Source organism: Hypanus sabinus, chromosome 5 (genome assembly GCF_030144855.1).
Source record: "Hypanus sabinus isolate sHypSab1 chromosome 5, sHypSab1.hap1, whole genome shotgun sequence".
Lineage (NCBI taxonomy): Eukaryota > Metazoa > Chordata > Chondrichthyes > Myliobatiformes > Dasyatidae > Hypanus > Hypanus sabinus.
In genome coordinates this window covers 177,366,677-177,385,045 of record NC_082710.1, presented here as the reverse complement: position 1 = coordinate 177,385,045, position 18,369 = coordinate 177,366,677, and the positions used below count along the sequence as shown (strand labels likewise).

The window sequence follows — 18,369 nt, the reverse complement described above, 5'->3', positions numbered from 1 at the left end:
TGTTTATTATTTATTGTAATGCTCTTTTTGTGCACTTTATGCAGTCCTGTGTCGGTCTGTAGTCTAGTGTAGCTTTCTCTGTGTTTTTTTTTTTGTTACGTAGTTCAGTCTAGTTTTTTGTACTGTGTCATGTAACACCATGGTCCTGAAAAACGTTGTCTCATTTTTACTATGCACTGTACCAGCAGTTATGGTCGAAATGACAATGCAAGTTGACTTGACTTGAATGGAATATCAAAATAATGTCATTTGACAAAGTTTAACACGAAAAATTATTTCAAATTCTCACTAAACATTGACAGAAGGGACCAACAACTGCTTCAAAATTTATATTGGAATCAAATGACGGCGGTAAAATGTGATGATAGTATAAGCAGCTGGACTAAAATTCGAAGAGGAATTAGACAGGGATGCGTTTGCCTTACGGAATTATTTAATATCTATAGTGAAATGATTCTCAGAGAAATAGAGGACCTGGATGGGATAAAAATCGGAGGTTTTAACATCAACAATATAAGATATGCAGATGATACCACCCTCACAGCAAGTGCTGCAGAAGACCTACAAATCCTCCTGGACAAAGTAGTACAAACAAGTGCAGATTTTGGTCTAACCATCAACTGTAAAACAAACAAATGTATGGTAATATTGAAACAGCAGGATACTCCCAACTGCCAATTGTACATCAGTAACCAAGAGATTGAACAAAAGACCGGCTTTAATTACCTTGGTAGCTTTATATCACAAGATGCTAGAAGTAAAGTAGAAATAAAAGGAATTGCCATTGCCAAAACCAACTTCCAGAAACTGAAACCCATTTTTACCAACAGACACATTTCTATGACAAGAAGGCTTAGGCTACTAAAATGTGACATCTGGTCAATCTTGCTGTATGCTTCCGAAACATGGACTAGAACACCAGAACTCCAAAGAAACTTAGAAGCAACAGAAATGTGGTTTCTTAGAAGAATGTTGAAAATATCATATAGAGTTAGGGTAACTAATGAGACGGTACTCCAACATGCCCATACAAAAAGGTCTTTAATGAGCACAGTAAATGAGAGGAACTTTAATTCCTGGGCCATGTCATCAGAAAGGGAGAAATAGAATGCCTTCCATTACAAGGCTGTATGCCTGGGAAACGCAGAAGAGTCAAGTCACTTTTTATTGTCATTTTGACCATAAACTGCTGGTACAGTACACAGTAAAAAACGAAACAACGTTCCTCCAGGACCCTGGTGCTACATGAAAGAACACAAAACTACACTAGACTACGTAAAACAACACAAAAACTACACCAGACTACAGATCTAAGCAGGACTACATAAAGTGCACAAAACAGGGCAGGGCAGTACAATAATTAATTAATCAACAAGACAATAGGCACAGTAGAGGACAAATTTCAATATAATAATAGATGATGTAGATGTCAGTCTGGACTGGGTATTGAGGGGTCTGATGGCTTGGGGGAAGAAACTGTTGCACAGTCTGGTCGTGAGAGCCCGAATGCTTCGGTACCCTTTCCCAGACGGCAGGAGGGAGAAGCGTTTGAGGGTGCGTGGGGTGAGAGGAAGGCAAAGAAGAAAATATATGGACACTGTGAAAGAACTAACAGATCTAAGTGTGTGAGATATCATTGACGCTGCGAGGGATCGTTCGAAGTGGAGAGCCATGATGGCCCAAGCGTGTAACCCACAAGGCACATGAAGAAGAAGAAGAAGATCATAATTCCATTAATTACGGAGAAGGACAAGTCTAACCCTCAGACTGAGATTCTATACTGGTAAAAGGCCAATTTGATGGCATCAGAAAGGATCAGGTAAGTGGGAAGCCTTCAAAAATTTTGAGAGTACAGAAATTGTATGTTCCTGCAAGAATAAAAGACATGTTTAAAAGGTTTAGGAAACCTTTTTTGCGGGGGTGAAATGAGGCTCTGGTTAACAGGATGGACCAGGTGCATCGCAAATGTAGGCAGCGAAGAACAAATGAGGTACTTGAGTATAAGAAATACAAACAAACACTTGAGAGGAAATCAGGAGGGCTAAAATAAGCCATGAAGTTGATCCAGCAGATCACTTTTCCCATAGCCTCGGACAGGGATTTGAGCAGCCAATGTAACTGGAGGATGGTGAGTTATGATGCTATTAGGTGGGAACTTGGGATTGTCGACTGGGAATGGTGGTACATAGGGAAATGGATAATGTAGATATGGTGTTTGTTTAGGGAGCACTTGCAGGGGTTCATGGACAGGTTTGTCCCACTGAGACAGTGAAAGGGTGGGAGGGTGAGGAAACCATGGTTGACAGGACATGTGGAACATCAGGGCAAGAGGAAGCAGGAAGTTTACTTCCAGTTTAGGGAAGCAAAGATCAGACGGGCTTCTTGAGAGTTACAAGGTAGCCAGGAAGGAGCTGAGAACTGGACTGGGGAGAGTTAGAAGACACGAGAAGGCCATGGTGAGTCGGATTAAGCAAAACCCCAAGGCATTGTACACATAGGTGCAGAACAGGAGGATGACTAGAGTGAGGGTAGGACCGATCAAGGATAGAAGTGGAAACATGCCTGGTGACAGAGGAGGTTGGAAAGGTCTATAATGAAGACTTTGCTTCAATATTAACTACTGAGAGAGAGAGAGAGATTATGATTTTTAAGAGAAGAGCACAAAACAGGCTGATACGCTAGAACGTCGACATTCAGAAAGAGGATGTGCTGGTTGTTTAGTAAAGTATTAGGATAGATAAAACCACAGTCAATACCACAGGCTACTCTGGGAAGTGAGGGAAGAGATTTCTGCGCCATTGACGGTCATCTTTGTCTCCTCATTTGTCACAGTGTTGGTGCCATATGCCTGGAGGGTGGCATATTAAACTAATTTGCAGGGTGATGGGAACCGGAGTGATCGTGCTGAGGAGGAGGTAGTTGGTTTACAAACAGAGGCAGTGTGTAGTGAGACTCCGGACAAGGAGAGGCTGATGATCGGGGAAAATTGCAGTCAACAGGGTGAGTTGTAATGCAAAGGTGGACAAAATCAAAAAGGTTGAATACAGGACTGAAGGTGTTACATTTGAATGTGTGCAGTGTACGGAATAAGGTAAATGAACTTGTAGGACAGTTACAGATTGGCAAGTATCATGTTGTAGGCATCGCTGATCGTGGTTGAAAGAAGATTATAGTTTTGACATTATCCAAGGATGCAGATTGTACCAAAAGGACAGGCAGGAAGGCAGAGGGGGCTCCGTGGCTCTGTTAGTAAAAAAATATGAAATCAAATCATTAGAAGAAGAGGACATCAGATCGGAAGGTGTTGAATAATTGTGGACAGAGCTTTGGAATGGCATGGGTGAAAAGACCCTGATGGGAGTTGTATACAAACCCCCAAACAGTAGCAAGTGGTTGCAAACTACAACAAGAGATAGAAGGTGTATCCCAAAAGGGCAATGATACAAGCTGGGTTTTCAATATGTGGATAGATTGGGAAAATCAGATTCCAAGAGAGGGATTTCTACAAAGTCTGAGAGATGGCTTTTTAGAGCAGTTTGTAGTTGAGCCCACTCTGGGATCAGCTATTCACGAATGGTGAAATGAATTGGAATTGATTAGAAAGCTTAAGGTAAAAGAACCCTTCAGGGAAAGTGATCATAATATGATCGGATTCACACTGAAATTTCAGAAGGAGAAGCAGAAGGCAGATGTATCGGTATTACAGTGGAATAAAGGGAATTACAGAGGCAGAGATAGGAGCTGGCCAGAATTCATTGGAAAAGAATACTGGCAGGGATGACGGCAAAGCAGGAATGGCTGGAATACGATAGCAAGGATGTTTATCTGTGGAATTTTCTGCACCGCAGGGCTGTGGGGTCTCAGTCATTCAGTTCAGTTGAAGTCACAGAGTCATTGTCATACAGCACAGAAACAGGCACTTCAACCCATCAACTCTGTGCTGACCTATTTACCCATATATACTCATCCCATTGGCCGGCATTAGGTCAGTCTGTGTGTCTCCGAAACACAGTGATTGTATCTGATTCCATCACCTCCTCTGCCAGCAAGTTCCAACATCAACCACTCACTCTTCAAGTAAACTCACCTTTAAACTCCTTCCTCCACCTCAGACATGTGACCTCTTGTATTTGATCCCACTCCTGTGGGTAGAAGATTTCAACCATCTGCTCAATCTAAGCCCCTCATCATCGTATCTATTTCTGTCAGATCACCCCTCAGCCCATTTACCTGTATTTGGCCCGTATCCTTCTAAACCTTCCCTGTCATCATTTCCCTGTCCCAGGCCTCAACTCCTCTTCTGTGCCAATTCCACAGGGTCCTCAATTCCCCCCTGTTACAGAAGATGATCAACCTCATCTTCTACCACCTTACAGAAGCAAATGTGCTGCAGGTCCTAAGATGCAGAAAGGTCGATAAATCCCCAGGTCCTGATCAAGTGTATCCCAGGACATTGTGGGAAGCTCAGGAGGAGAGTGTGGAGCCCATTTGGAGATATGTGAGTCATTGATAGCTCCGGGTGAGGGGTCAGAAGACTGGAGGGAGACTAATGTTGAACATTTATTGAAGATCGGCTGTAGGGAAAATCCAGGGAAGTACAGACCGGTGAACCTAACGTCAGGGGAGGGAACATTAATGGAGGGGATTCTGAGAGACAGGATCTACATTCATTTGGAAAGACAATGACTAATCAGAGATACCCAGCTTGGCTTTTATAGAAACATAGAAACAAATAAAACTTACTGCACAATACAGGCCATTCAGCCCACAATGCTATACCGAACATGGACTTACTTTAGAAATTACCTAGGATTACCCATAGTCCTCTCTTCTTCCAAGCTCCATGAACCTATGCAGGAGTCTCTTAAAAGACCGTATCCTATCCAACTCTACCACCATCACCTGCAGCCTATTCCACGCACTCACCACTCGCTGTGTAGAAAACTTACCCCTAACGTCAGTGGTGGGTACATTAATGGAGGGGATTCTGAGAGACAGGATCTACATTCATCTGGAAAGGTGAGGACTGATCAGGGACATCCAGCTTGGCTTTCTGCATGGACGGAGATGATGGAAGTGCAGTAGACATTGTCTACATGGACTTTAACAAGGGATTTGACAAGGTACTTCATGGTCGACTATTCCAGAGAGTTAGATCACATGGGCTACACTACTATCTGGCCCATTGGATGCAGAGTTGTCTGGGTGGAGTCCTGTGACCAGTGGTTGTTCTGCAGGGATCGGTGCTGGGTCCACTGTTTTTCATCATCCATATGAATGATTTGGAGAGAATGTAGGTGACGTGTTTATTAGGTTTGTGAAGGACTCTAAAATCAGTGGTGTAGTGGACAGTGAAGCGAGTTATTTAATTATTAATTTTCAGATACAGTGTGAAATGGGCCCTTTCAGCTCAGCAAGTCACACACCCAGCAACCGAGCTGTTTAACACCAGCCTAATCACAGAACAATTTACAATGAGCAGTTAACCCACTAACCAGCACCCGGACAAAACCTCTGCAGTCGTGGGGTGAACAGAGACCCTCCTTACAGACGGTGCCACAACTGAACCCCAAACCCTGGAAGGCCCCAAGGTGAAATAGCATAGCTGTATCTCCCTCCACACACGCTGCTTGACCCGCTGAGATCCTCCACAATGTCAGTGTGTTGATCCAAAAACCTCTGCTCACTATCCCGGTGAAAAACCTCGGGAAGATGCTGGTTGTCCACCCGCTGCGTTTTGGTTAAACCCCGGGAAAGGGTCCGGTCGGCCCCCCGATCCCCGGGGCCGCGCTGCCCGAGTCTCCCCCCCCCCCCCCGATTCCCGAGGCCGCGCTGCCCGAGTCTCCCCCCCTCCCCCGATCCCCGGGGCCGCGCTGCCCGAGTCTCCCCCGATCCCCGGGGCCGCGCTGCCCGAGTCTCCCCCCGATCCCCGGGGCCGCGCTGCCCGAGTCTCCCCCCGATCCCCGGGGACGCGCTGCCCGAGTCTCCCCCCCCCCCCCGATTCCCGGGGCCGCGCTGCCCGAGTCTCCCCCCGATCCCGGGGCCGCGCTGCCCGATTCTCCCCCAGATCCCCGGGGCCGCGCTGCCCGAGTCTCCCCCCCCACCGATTCCCGGGGCCGCGCTGCCCGAGTCTCCCCCCCCCCGATTCCCGGGGCCGCGCTGCCCGAGTCTCCCCCCGATCCCGGGGCCGCGCTGCCCGATTCTCCCCCCGATCCCGGGGCCGCGCTGCCCGAGTCTCCCCCCGATCCCGGGGCCGCGCTGCCCGAGTCTCCCCCCGATCCCCGGGGCCGCGCTGCCCGAGTCTCCCCCCGATCCCGGGGCCGCGCTGCCCGAGTCTCCCCCGATCCCCGGGGCCGCGCTGCCCGAGTCTCCCCCCGATTACGGGGCCGCGCTGCCCGAGTCTCCCCCGATCCCCGGGGCCGCGCTGCCCGAGTCCCCCCCCGATCCCGGGGACGCGCTGCCCCAGTCTCCCCCCCGATCCCGGGGCCGCGCTGCCCGAGTCTCCCCCGATTACGGGGCCGCGCTGCCCGAGTCTCCCCCCCGATCCCCTGGGACGCGCTGCCCGAGTCTCCCCCCGATCCCCGAGGCCGCGCTGCCCGAGTCTCCCCCCGATCCCCGGGGCCGCGCTGCCCGAGTCTCCCCCCCGATCCCGGGGCCGCGCTGCCCGAGTCCCCCCCCGATCCCGGGGACGCGCTGCCCGAGTCTCCCCCCGGTCCCCGGGGCCGCGCTGCCCGAGTCTCCCCCCCCGATCCCCGGGGCCGCGCTGCCCGAGTCTCCCCCCGATCCCGGGGCCGCGCTGCCCGAGTCTCCCCCCGATCCCCGGGGACGCGCTGCCCGAGTCTCCCCCCGATCCCGGGGCCGCGCTGCCCGAGTCTCCCCCCGATCCCCGGGGACGCGCTGCCCGAGTCTCCCCCCGATCCCGGGGCCGCGCTGTCCGAGTCCCCCCCCCGATCCCGGGGACGCGCTGCCCGAGTCTCCCCCCGATCCACGGGGCCGCGCTGCCCGATTCTCCCCCAGATCCCCGGGGCCGCGCTGCCCGAGTCTCCCCCCCCCACCGATTCCCGGGGCCGCGCTGCCCGAGTCTCCCCCCCCCCGATTCCCGGGGCCGCGCTGCCCGAGTCTCCCCCCGATCCCGGGGCCGCGCTGCCCGATTCTCCCCCCGATCCCGGGGCCGCGCTGCCCGAGTCTCCCCCCGATCCCGGGGCCGCGCTGCCCGAGTCTCCCCCCGATCCCCGGGGCCGCGCTGCCCGAGTCTCCCCCCGATTCCGGGGGCCGCGCTGCCCGAGTCTCCCCCGATCCCCGGGGCCGCGCTGCCCGAGTCCCCCCCCGATCCCGGGGACGCGCTGCCCCAGTCTCCCCCCCGATCCCGGGGCCGCGCTGCCCGAGTCTCCCCCGATTACGGGGCCGCGCTGCCCGAGTCTCCCCCCCGATCCCCTGGGACGCGCTGCCCGAGTCTCCCCCCGATCCCCGAGGCCGCGCTGCCCGAGTCTCCCCCCGATCCCCGGGGCCGCGCTGCCCGAGTCTCCCCCCCGATCCCGGGGCCGCGCTGCCCGAGTCCCCCCCCGATCCCGGGGACGCGCTGCCCGAGTCTCCCCCCGGTCCCCGGGGCCGCGCTGCCCGAGTCTCCCCCCCCGATCCCCGGGGCCGCGCTGCCCGAGTCTCCCCCCGATCCCGGGGCCGCGCTGCCCGAGTCTCCCCCCGATCCCCGGGGACGCGCTGCCCGAGTCTCCCCCCGATCCCGGGGCCGCGCTGCCCGAGTCTCCCCCCGATCCCCGGGGACGCGCTGCCCGAGTCTCCCCCCGATCCCGGGGCCGCGCTGTCCGAGTCCCCCCCCCGATCCCGGGGACGCGCTGCCCGAGTCTCCCCCCGATCCACGGGGCCGCGCTGCCCGAGTCTCCCCCCGATCCCCGGGGCCGCGCTGCCCGTCTCCCCCCGGTCCCTGGGGACTCTCTAATTCTCTGCTTCTCCCCCCAGTCTCTGTCACCCTGGATGTGGAAACGGCGAATCCGTGGCTCGATGTGTCTGAGGATCGGAAGAGTGTGAGATACACCGAGACCCGGAGGGATCTCCCTGACACCGGGAAGAGGTTCACAGACTGGCCTTGTGTGCTGGGATCGGAGGGATTCACATCGGGGAGACATTACTGGGAGGTGGAGGTGACGGGGAATCGGTGGTGGAGGCTGGGAGTCGCCGCAGAGTCTGTGGAGAGGAAGGGAGCGGTCACACTGAGTCCGGAGACCGGATTCTGGACCATCGAGCGGTTTGATGACGGGATGTGGGTTCTCACCTACCCTGTGTCCCGTCTCCCTGCCGGTCCCATCCCCGGGAGGGTGGGAGTTTATCTCCGTTACGAGTCCGGGACAGTTTCATTTTACAACGCGGAGACCAAGTCCCATCTGCACACCTTCACTGGGAATAAATTCACGGAGAAACTTTATCCTTTCTTCTGGACTTGGTATGAAAACGAGTGGCTGAGAATCTGCTCCGGTTCCGCTCCGGGTCTGTAAACGGGTCGGGTCCCGGGACCGGTGTCAGGAGTCAGTCAGTGTAAATATAAATGTGCGGAGAGTGAAATAAACACGATGTGAGAATTATCGATCCATTAATTTTAACTCCTTCACCGCGTCCGTCAACGGAACAGAAACACTGCGGATTCAGCAGCAGCCGCGGGCGGCGGGTCCTGAGCTCCCCGGCTCCCCCGGGTGGTAAATCCACCGGGACTGACAGGGTAACTGGGGCAAGTGGGGGTGATACTGACTGGGAGAGGGAGGGCAGGGTGAAACTTAGGGGACGGGACAGGCGCCGGTGGTAACACACAAAGTGCCGAAGGTGTAGAAAGGTGGAAGGAAGGGGGAGTAAAAGCTGACAGCTGATCCGGATGAGGGAGGGGTGGAGTGTGGGAATGTCAGAAGCTGGGAGGGGAGAGGTGGGAGAGACAAAGATGATGAAATCTGATCGGAGAGGGCTGTGGAGACTGGAATAAAGGGAAGGAGGTGGGGAGGAGTGTGTGGGGAACGGGAAGAAGGAGAGGGTGGGAAAGAAAATGACCACAAGCTTCCTTTTTCAATCTTTTTATTAATATCAACATGATAAGATTAGTACATAGATAATGGGGTTACAAATTTACAAAATTAAAATGAACATAAAAGGATACATAAGCAATAAGTACATTATAGTTGTCTTCCCAAATCATGAATGATACAAAAATATATAAACGAGACAAAAAAAAAGTAATTCATGTTGGGAAGAAAAAGAAAAAAAATATTAATACCCTAAGAAAAACTAAACTATTAAGAAAAAAAAGAAGGAAGGTGAAAAAATATATAAAAAAATAAATGGGCTGTTTATAGTATCTATTAAAAAAATTACAAAATCATCAGTGTCCCCAACTCCGATCCTCTCAACATGTATGTAATATGTTATAATTATACGTTTTATATATATAAAATCAAAACCGGAAAAACAAATGGGATTGGAACAGGGTCACAAGCTTCCTGTGGGATTATAATTGTGGAATTGGGTTTCTATTTCCTTAAACTTCCTGGTGCCCTCCAGGATGTGATCTGTGAATTGAGTTCTGTTGTCCTGATTCATCTCATATGTAGGTGCAACATTCTTGTCCAGTCTGGGCACATGTGGTTCCTTGCTCGGATAAAACACAGTCTAAAGCCGTTTGGATTTGCAATGTCACTGTATGGACCGGCACCAATTCTGCCGACAATTTAGATATTGCTTATCAGCTTGGATCGAGAGCATATGCAGTTTAATTTACTAACTTTTCCATTGCTGATGTCATGTTACTCAGTTCCTGTGCTGGTTTACTGGCTCCCTAGGCAGGTGTAACATTCTCCAGGGGCAACACTGTCCTTTTTACCCTGGGATTATTGTCTTACAGAGGAATATACCATCCTCTGAAACACCGGTTGTTTCAAAATTTACATCCCATATCCCCAGTGACATTCTGGCCATCCGATACTTTACTTTTACTTTATTGTCACCAAACAATTGATACTAGAGCGTACAATCATCACAGTGATATTTGATTCTGCACTTCGCGCTCCCTGAACTACAAATCAAAGTAAATATAATAAAAATTTAAATTATAAATCATAATTAGAAAAGAGAAAGTACGGTAGTGCAAGTCAGGTCTGGATATTTGGAAGGAACGGCCCAGATTGGGGTCAGGATCCGTTCAGCAGTCTTATCACAGTTGGAAAGAAGCTGTTCCCAAATCTGACCGTATGCATCTTCATGCTCCTGAACCTTCTCCCGGAGGGAAGAGGGACAAAAAGTGTGTTGGCTGGGTGGGTCGTGTCCTTGATTATCCTGGCAGCACTGCTCAGACAGTGTGCGGTGTAAAGTGAGTCCAAGGACAGAAGGTTGGTTTCTGTGATGTGCTGGGCTGTGTTCACGATCTTCTGCAGCTTCTTCCGGTCTTGGACAGGACAATTTCCATACCAGGTTGTGATGCATCCTAGAAGAATGCTTTCTATGGTGCACCTATAAAAATTAGTGAGGATTTTAGGGGAGAGGCCAAATTTCTTCAGCTTTCTCAGGAAGTAAAGGTGCTGGTGGGCCTCCTGGGCAGTGAACTCTGCTTGGTTAGACCATCAGGTCATTTGTGATATTCACCCCGAGAAATTAAAACTTTTGACTTGTTCCACCTGTACACCACCGATATAGATGGAGTCGTGCGGTCCGCTACTCCTTCTGAAGTCAACAACCAATTCCTTCGTCTTGCTGACGTTGAGGGATAGGTTATTGTCTTCACACCATGCCACCAGGTTCATAGTTTCCTCTCTGTACTCAGACTCATCATTACCCAAGATACGGCCTACAATTGTGGTGTCATCAGCAAACTTATATATTGAGTTTGATGGAAGCTTGGCTACACAATCATGGGTGTACAGTGAGTACAGCAGGGGCCTGTATAACGGGGTAAGGGGATGAAGGGGGTCCCACCATCATTGTACCAGAAATACCCGGGGCTGAGGGCTTGGACCAATTAAAGTAACAGTTCATCTCTGTTTCAGTGAAGGACACATCCATTTCTACATGTGCTGGGACAGCCATACACACCCAGCAGCTTGAGTGTTCGTGGCAGGGAAAGGACACGATCTAATCCAACTGCCATGGTTAAGCACCGTCTTACAGTGAGAGGTGTGAATCCACGACGGTTTGTCTCCGACCTTGATGGCTGTGTTAGTGACCAGCAAAACCTGAAATGGTCCTTCAAATCGAAGTTGCAAACAGTTCTTTCTTTTAAATGTCCTCACCACCAGGTAGTCTCCGGGTTCAATGTCGTGGCATTTAAGGCCACACGACTGGTTTCTGGGTTTTTACCTGTTGATGATATTTATTGACGCTGCCCGGCTTTCATTTCTCTCGTAGCTTCAGCAGTCGACCAAGTGCTCTCGTAGTGCAGCCGACACCTGAGGCCAAGTTATGCACAGAAAGATCGCAGGTACCACCATGGACAGTCCCCAGCCCGGCTGCAAAAGGAGCAGGGTTGGGCAGGGGGAAAGCAACCTCATTCTGTAAAATCCCAGAGCTACAGGAACACCAGCAGAAGCTCCAAAGATCTCATCACTGGGAGAGGAAGGATCGTCGAAGATGGGCTGCATCGAGGAACAACGTGAAAGACTCCTAGGACCAAGGACCCTGGTGAGCTGCTGTTGGTGGACTCTGCCCCAGGAGGGGTGATGGGCTTCAGGAGAAGGTCCCATGAATTCCAGTGTGACATGAGCATTTCCAACTGAGACAGGAACACTGTCCGGGAGTGCGGTGAGAGACAACCGTCCCTCCCACCCAATCGGGAAGCTGTGGATTACTCACTTACGGTCCCCAGCCTCTCCCCCACCACCTTTTCCTTTCCACACACACCCACAAGTATTACCGTATCAGATCCCCTCGACTGTTACAGCTGAATGAATTTCCATCCGACCGAGATCTACAGATGCAGAAACCATTTCTTTCTCCTCCACCATCTTCCCCCATTAAACCACTTACTGCCTTATCTTCTACTGGAATCTATCCTCTGTTAAACGGTTCATGATGTGAAACTCCTCCGTTCACTCTCCCCTCGTCCTTTCCAGCACACTTTCTTCACTGCTTTGTATAATTTTTGTAGAATTTAAGTCTTCTGCCATTGTCTGTGTCTGTGATGCTGCTGAAAACACTTCCTCTGAACAGTCTGTTTCCCTCCACTGACACTGCCTGGCCCGCTGAATTACCTCCAGCATTTTGTGTGCATTGGTCATGATCTTTCAAGTGTCACTTGATTCTGGCCTGGTCCCAGAGGACTGGAAAATCCACAATGCGTTTTTTTGATCCTCAGCTTCCAGGACTGCCCTCTTCTCACCGATCCCATCAGGGAGAGGTACAGGAGCCTGAAGACACACACTCAGCGTTTTAGAAACACCTTGTTCTTTCTGCCATCAGATTTCTGAACAGACCAGCAACTGTACCAGACGAGTTTGCACCATGTAACATGTAGTAAAATTATTGACTGCACTGTCCTGTAGCCGCAAAACAATTTTCTCAACATAAATCAGTGATAATAAACCTGATTCTGATTCTAATTCTTGACCCACACTGGGAACTCCTGTCTTACATCATTACAGCTCCTTGTGTGGGTCAGGTCTAATCACACACGACTGTAATTCTATCCCGTTGCCTTCTCATTCATAATCTTGACATCCTTTGAAACTATGAAAGCTACTCTTTGACAGCCAGTTTCAAGTCAGCTGCTAACCAGGTTTCTTTTCGAAGCCTTTTCCTGTTGTACCCCAGGGTGATCGCTCTGCTTGCCTGGTCACTTTGTCTCCCCTGGGCCGCGTGACTTGACGATCAGCTCAGCGGGGAATCTCGGGGACGACCACATTGACAAGAATCTGAAGTCACGTCCAGTCCAGAGGGGGTACGGAGGGCTGATGTCCTCCCCTCAGATCAGTCGTGAATTTAAAGTTAACAATTCGCTTTGCTTGTCACACGTACATCGAAACACACAGTGAAATGGGTCGTTGTGCGTCAATCACCAACACAGTCTGAGGATTGTCCAGGGCGCTGGCCACAAATGCGGACACACTTCTGGTACCAACGCAGCATGCCCGAAACTTACTAACCCCAACCTATACATCTTCGGAATGGGGGAGGAAACCGGAGCATCTGGAGGAAAATCACACAGTCACAGGAAGAAGTTGCAAACTTAAAGACAGCAGCGGGAATTGACCCCGGGCGTTATACTAACTGCTGGGCTACCGTGCCACCTGAATTGGATGGGTTTTTACAACAATCCTGTAAAAATGTCACCGTCACTGATGCTAGTGTTTAAGTCTGGATTTACTTTATATTTCAAGTTGCATCCTGAGTCGTTGGTGATAAGCTTTGAACTCTTGTGACAGTTTTAATTAGCCGGACCCATTTTTCCCCAAACTGGGGAATCAAGAACTAATCAATATAAAGTGAGAAGGAAAGGATTTAACATGAATTTTCACACAGAGGGTGTTCATGCAGAGGAAGTATTTCCCGGGGCAGCAATAGTTAACACGAGGGGGCAGAATGTTAAGAGATTGGAGGAAAGTACGGGGGGTTGTCAGAGGTAGATTTTTACACAGAGAGTGGAGAGTGCGTGGAATGCTTTGTAAGGGTGGTGGTAAGATAGGAACTAAATGTTGTAACTGCTCATTAACTTTTTTATTCTTTTTATTTTTATTGAACACAAATAAAAACAGAAACACTAAACATATGCTAACAAAGCCAGGAAATCACACATAAGCAGCAACAAATATATAACTATTAACTTCAAATAAACAAGAAAATCCACTCTAAATACTGTTGGACAGAAGGAACTATATCTAAAAGGAGTCACAAAACAGAAACATTTACAAAGATAATCCGAAACATTGACAGATTTGTACAGTCTTTACAGCTTTCTGCTTATGGGAAGTTTTCACAGTATTAATGTATAGTTTGAAGTCTGATGTAAAAAATATAAATGAAGGTTTCTTATTGATGTACTTGCATTTATGGATATTAAATTTGCTGTAAATTAACAGAAGATTTATGATAAAGAAATGATCCCTATGAGATTTGCTATTATTAGTAAACCCAAATTAGACATTTTCAAAACAAAAAGTAAAATCCACATTAATATATTGATCTATAAATTGACAAACATCAACCCAAAATGTTTTAACTCATTCACAATCCCAAAACAGATTAAATAGATCCTCTGGATATAACTAACAACAAGAACAGTTAGTTTAAATATCAGAATTAAACCCCATCAAATATACATTGGTTGGATAATATCTATGTATAATTTTAAATGAAATTTCATTAATTTTATTCCTCAATAAAAATTTATTAAATAGGCCCCAAATACTCCTCCACCTCAGATTCCCCAAGCGACTATTCCAAAAGCCATAGGAATAGAAGTAATTTTTTAAACAAACTTCTAATACCTTTAATATTTTTTTTTAAATGATGGATGAAAACAAATCTTTCCTACAGCTGTACTGGATGGATCCAAGTTGGGTAATTCAACTACCCAATATGATGTATTTCTAAACAACATAATTACACCAGAGGGAATTGCATCCACAACAACAGCAAATTCTTTTGGAGTCACAGGAAATTCAAAGGTGGATATAAACTCAGTATAACTCAATAAAGTAATGCTTGAATTAAATAACTGTTTAAATAACTAACTAATTAGTATCAAACCAATCTCTATAAAACAAAGATTTATTCTTATGTTATGTTGTGGTTATTCCAGATAAAGTAACTATGTGGAGAAAAATCGTGTTTGTAAATGAAAGACCAAGATAAAAGCATCTGTTTATGAAACTGAGATAAATGGAGAGGAACTTTGTCTATTTTGTAATTACATAAAAGAAAAAAAATTCAATCCCCCAACCTGGGAAAAGAAAAAAGAAGGAAAACAATTCCATATAGAAGTGGGATTATGCAAAAATTGTTTCATCCAATTAATTTTGGAAGTATTATTAAGATTGTCAAAATCTAGAAAATTTAGAACCCCCCCCCCCGTCATAACTATTCATGACAGCAGATATTTTTTATATAATGAACTTTGTTTTTGCATAAAAAGTTAAACAACATGGTGTCTGTCAATTTACAGATTTTTTAATCAACGTTTAAGGGGAGAGTTATATATGTAAACCTGGAAAGACCTTCTGCTTTACAAAGCAAAACCCGGCCTTTCAAAGTCCCTTTTGAAGCCACTGGTTTAAACTTTTTTTTGGTTTTGTCTATAATAGGTTGAAAATTATCGTTAACTTAAAAAATGTCAGCTGAAGTTTCTCGATTCGACCTTATCAAGGGCGATCGATGGGCAGTAAATGTTGTTCCTGCTGCCGACGCCCACGCTCCAGACACAAGAAACTCTTGACGGAACACAGCAGACCAGGCAGCATCTATAACGAGAAGCACTGTCGACGTTTCGGGCTGAGACCCTTCGTCAGGACCCTTCTGTCCCGGCTCAAAACGTCGACAGAGCTTCTCCTTATAGATGCTGCCTGGACTGTTGTGTTCCACCAGTATTTTGTGTGTGTAGTTTGAATTTCCAGCATCTGCAGATTTCCTCGTGTTTGCCACAATAAATTCTAGTGCCGGTTCCCAGCCATTACATTTTGTTTCCGCTCCTCCTGCAGTACCGGGTTCCAGCAGCAGGTGGCGGTCCTGCACCGTGAAACTGACCATTGGGCCGCTCGCCATCCCCACCCTCTGGTTGAAAGCGGTACTGCAATACACTAAATTTCCTCCCAGTAGATCCGGAAAAAATTGAAAAATAAATACACAACTACTGTTGTAATGTGAGCATTATAAAAATAAGTAATACTAATTAGGATAATGGTAAAACAGCAATACTTCCGCTACGGAAAGCTTTTTTTGGTGAAGAAAGATTGTTTCCGGGTTGCGAGGTTTTAGTTCCGTTCTTTCTGTCCAGTGCGCATGTGTGTGTAGTCCTACCATGACCCGGACTCGAAATGACCGGAAGTAAAACTGCAACCCGGAAGCAACCACTCTTTACAAATACTTTTACGTAGCGGGAGTATTGCTATATTACCATTATGCTAATTTGTATTATCTTTGTAATGCTAACTTTACAACACTTCTCCCCCTGTAATTTGCAAAATTCCCCAGATGTAAATAACTGGGAAACAAAAAACAGTGGTGCAATGATCTTGCGAACCACAGAAACTTGTACTAGTGTCTCAGTAACGGTTTACCAATCAAAACACCTGAAAACCGTGGCAGGTTCAACATTCAGTCCAACAAAGGAAACTGTCCATTCAAATATTCAGTCTGTCAGGAGGTTTGCGAGGGCGCTGTGTTGCAACAGATGAACATCATGAAATCTAAGTACGTAGGTGTCTTACTGACAGACACCTCACAGGCCGTCTCAGACTGGCTGGCTGCAGTTATGAGTCAAATCTCAGGGAACTAGCAGAAAGTATTCAGCCCCAGTCATCTCACTGTGTACAACAGTCAATTTTTACCAACCTTATCAATTCTGGGGATCTCCCATCCACTGCCACCACCCTTATAGTTCCCACACCCCGCACTTCCCATTTCTACCTCCTTCCCAAGATCCACAAACCTGCCTGTCCAGGTAGACCTATTGTCTCAGCTTGCTCCTGCCCCACCGAACTCATTTCTGCATACCTTGACACTGTCTTATCCCCCCTTGTTCAATCTCTTCCCACATGTTCAAGACACTTCTCACGCTTTGAATTTTTTCAGTGATTTTAAGCTCCCCAGCCCCCACCACCTTATTTTCACCATGGACGTCCCTTCCCTATGTACCTCCATCCCCCACCAGGAAGGTCTCAAAGCTCTTCGCTCCTTTTTGGATTCCAGACCTAACCAATTCCCCTCTACCACCACTCTCCTCCGTCTAGCGGAATTAGTTCTTACTCTCAATAATTTCTCCTTTGGCTCCTCCCACTTCCTCCAAACCAAGGGTGTAGCCACGGGCACCCGTATGGGTCCCAGTTATGCCTGCCTTTTTGTTGGCTTTGTGGAACAGTCCATGTTCCAAGTCTATACCAGTATCCATCCCCCTCTTTTCCTTCGCTACATGGACGACTGCATTGACGTTGCCTCCTGCACGCATGCTGAGCTCGTCGACTTCATTAACTTTGCCTCCAACTTTCACCCTGCCCTCAAATTTACCTGGTCCATTTCCAACACCTCCCTCCCCTTTCTTGATCTTTCTGTCTCCATCTCTGGAGACAGCTTATCTACTGATATCTACTATAAGCCTACAGACTCTTACAGCTACCTGGACTATTCCTCCTCCCACCCTGCCTGTTGCAAAAATGCTAATCCCCTTCTCACAATTCCTCCGTCTCCGCTGCATCTGCTCTCAGGATGAGGCTTTTCATTCCAGGATGAAGGAGATGTCTTCCTTTTTTTAAACAATGGGGCTTCCCTTCTTGAACAATCAACTCTGCTCTCAAACGCATCTCTCCCATTTCCCGCACATCTGCCCTCACCCCACCCGCCACCCCACTCGGGATAGATTTCCCCTTGTCCTCACCTACCATCCCACCAGCCTCCAGGTCCAACGTATAATTCTCCGTAACTTCAGCCACCTCCAATGGGATCCCACGACCAAACACATTTTTCCCTCCCCCCACCTTCTGCTTTTCACAGGGATTGTTCCCTACTTGACTCCTTTGCCCACGCGTTCCCCCCCATCCCTTCCCACCGATCTCCCTCTTGGCACTTATCCTTGTAAGCAGAACAAATGCTACACCTGCCCTTACACTTCCTCCCTCACCACCATTCAGGGCCCCAGACAGTCCTTCCAGGTGAGGCGACACTTCACCTGTGAGTTGGCTGGTGTGGTATACTGCGTCCTGTGCTCCCGGTGTGGCCTTTTATATATTGGTAAGACCCGACGCAGACTGGGAGACCATTTTGCTGAACACCTACGCTCGGTCTGCCAGAGAAAGCAGGATCTCCCAGTGGCCACACATTTTAATTCCACATCCCATTCCCATTCTGATATGTCTATCCATGGCCTTCTTTACTGTCAAGATGAAGCCACACTCAGGTTGGAGGAACAACACCTTATATACCAGCTGGGTAGCCTCCAACATGATGGCATGAACATTGACTTCTCTAATTCTGTTAATGCCCATCCTCCCCTTCTTACCCCATCCCTGACATATGTAGTTGTTTGCCTGTTCTCCATCTCCCTCTAGTGCTCCCCCCCCCTTTCTTTCTCCTGAGGCCTCCCGTCCCATGATCCTTTCCCTTCTCCAGCTCTGTATCCCTTTCGCCAATCACCTTTCCAGCTCTTAGCTTCATCCCACCCCCTCCGGTCTACTCCTATCA

The 18,369-nt window shown here is 48.5% G+C and overlaps 1 protein-coding gene across 1 annotated transcript in view; it reads left to right on the top strand.

Moving 5' to 3' along the window:
• The window catches only part of LOC132394669 (butyrophilin subfamily 1 member A1-like), a 398,499-nt gene extending 389,895 nt beyond the window's left edge, over positions 1–8,604 (top strand). Inside the window, exon 8 of the mRNA XM_059971035.1 lies at positions 7,975–8,604. Within this exon, the coding sequence (XP_059827018.1) occupies positions 7,975–8,507 (533 nt within the window). The 3' untranslated portion in view covers positions 8,508–8,604. The remainder of the gene's footprint in view (positions 1–7,974) is intronic.
• Positions 8,605–18,369: the final 9,765 nt, after the last annotated feature.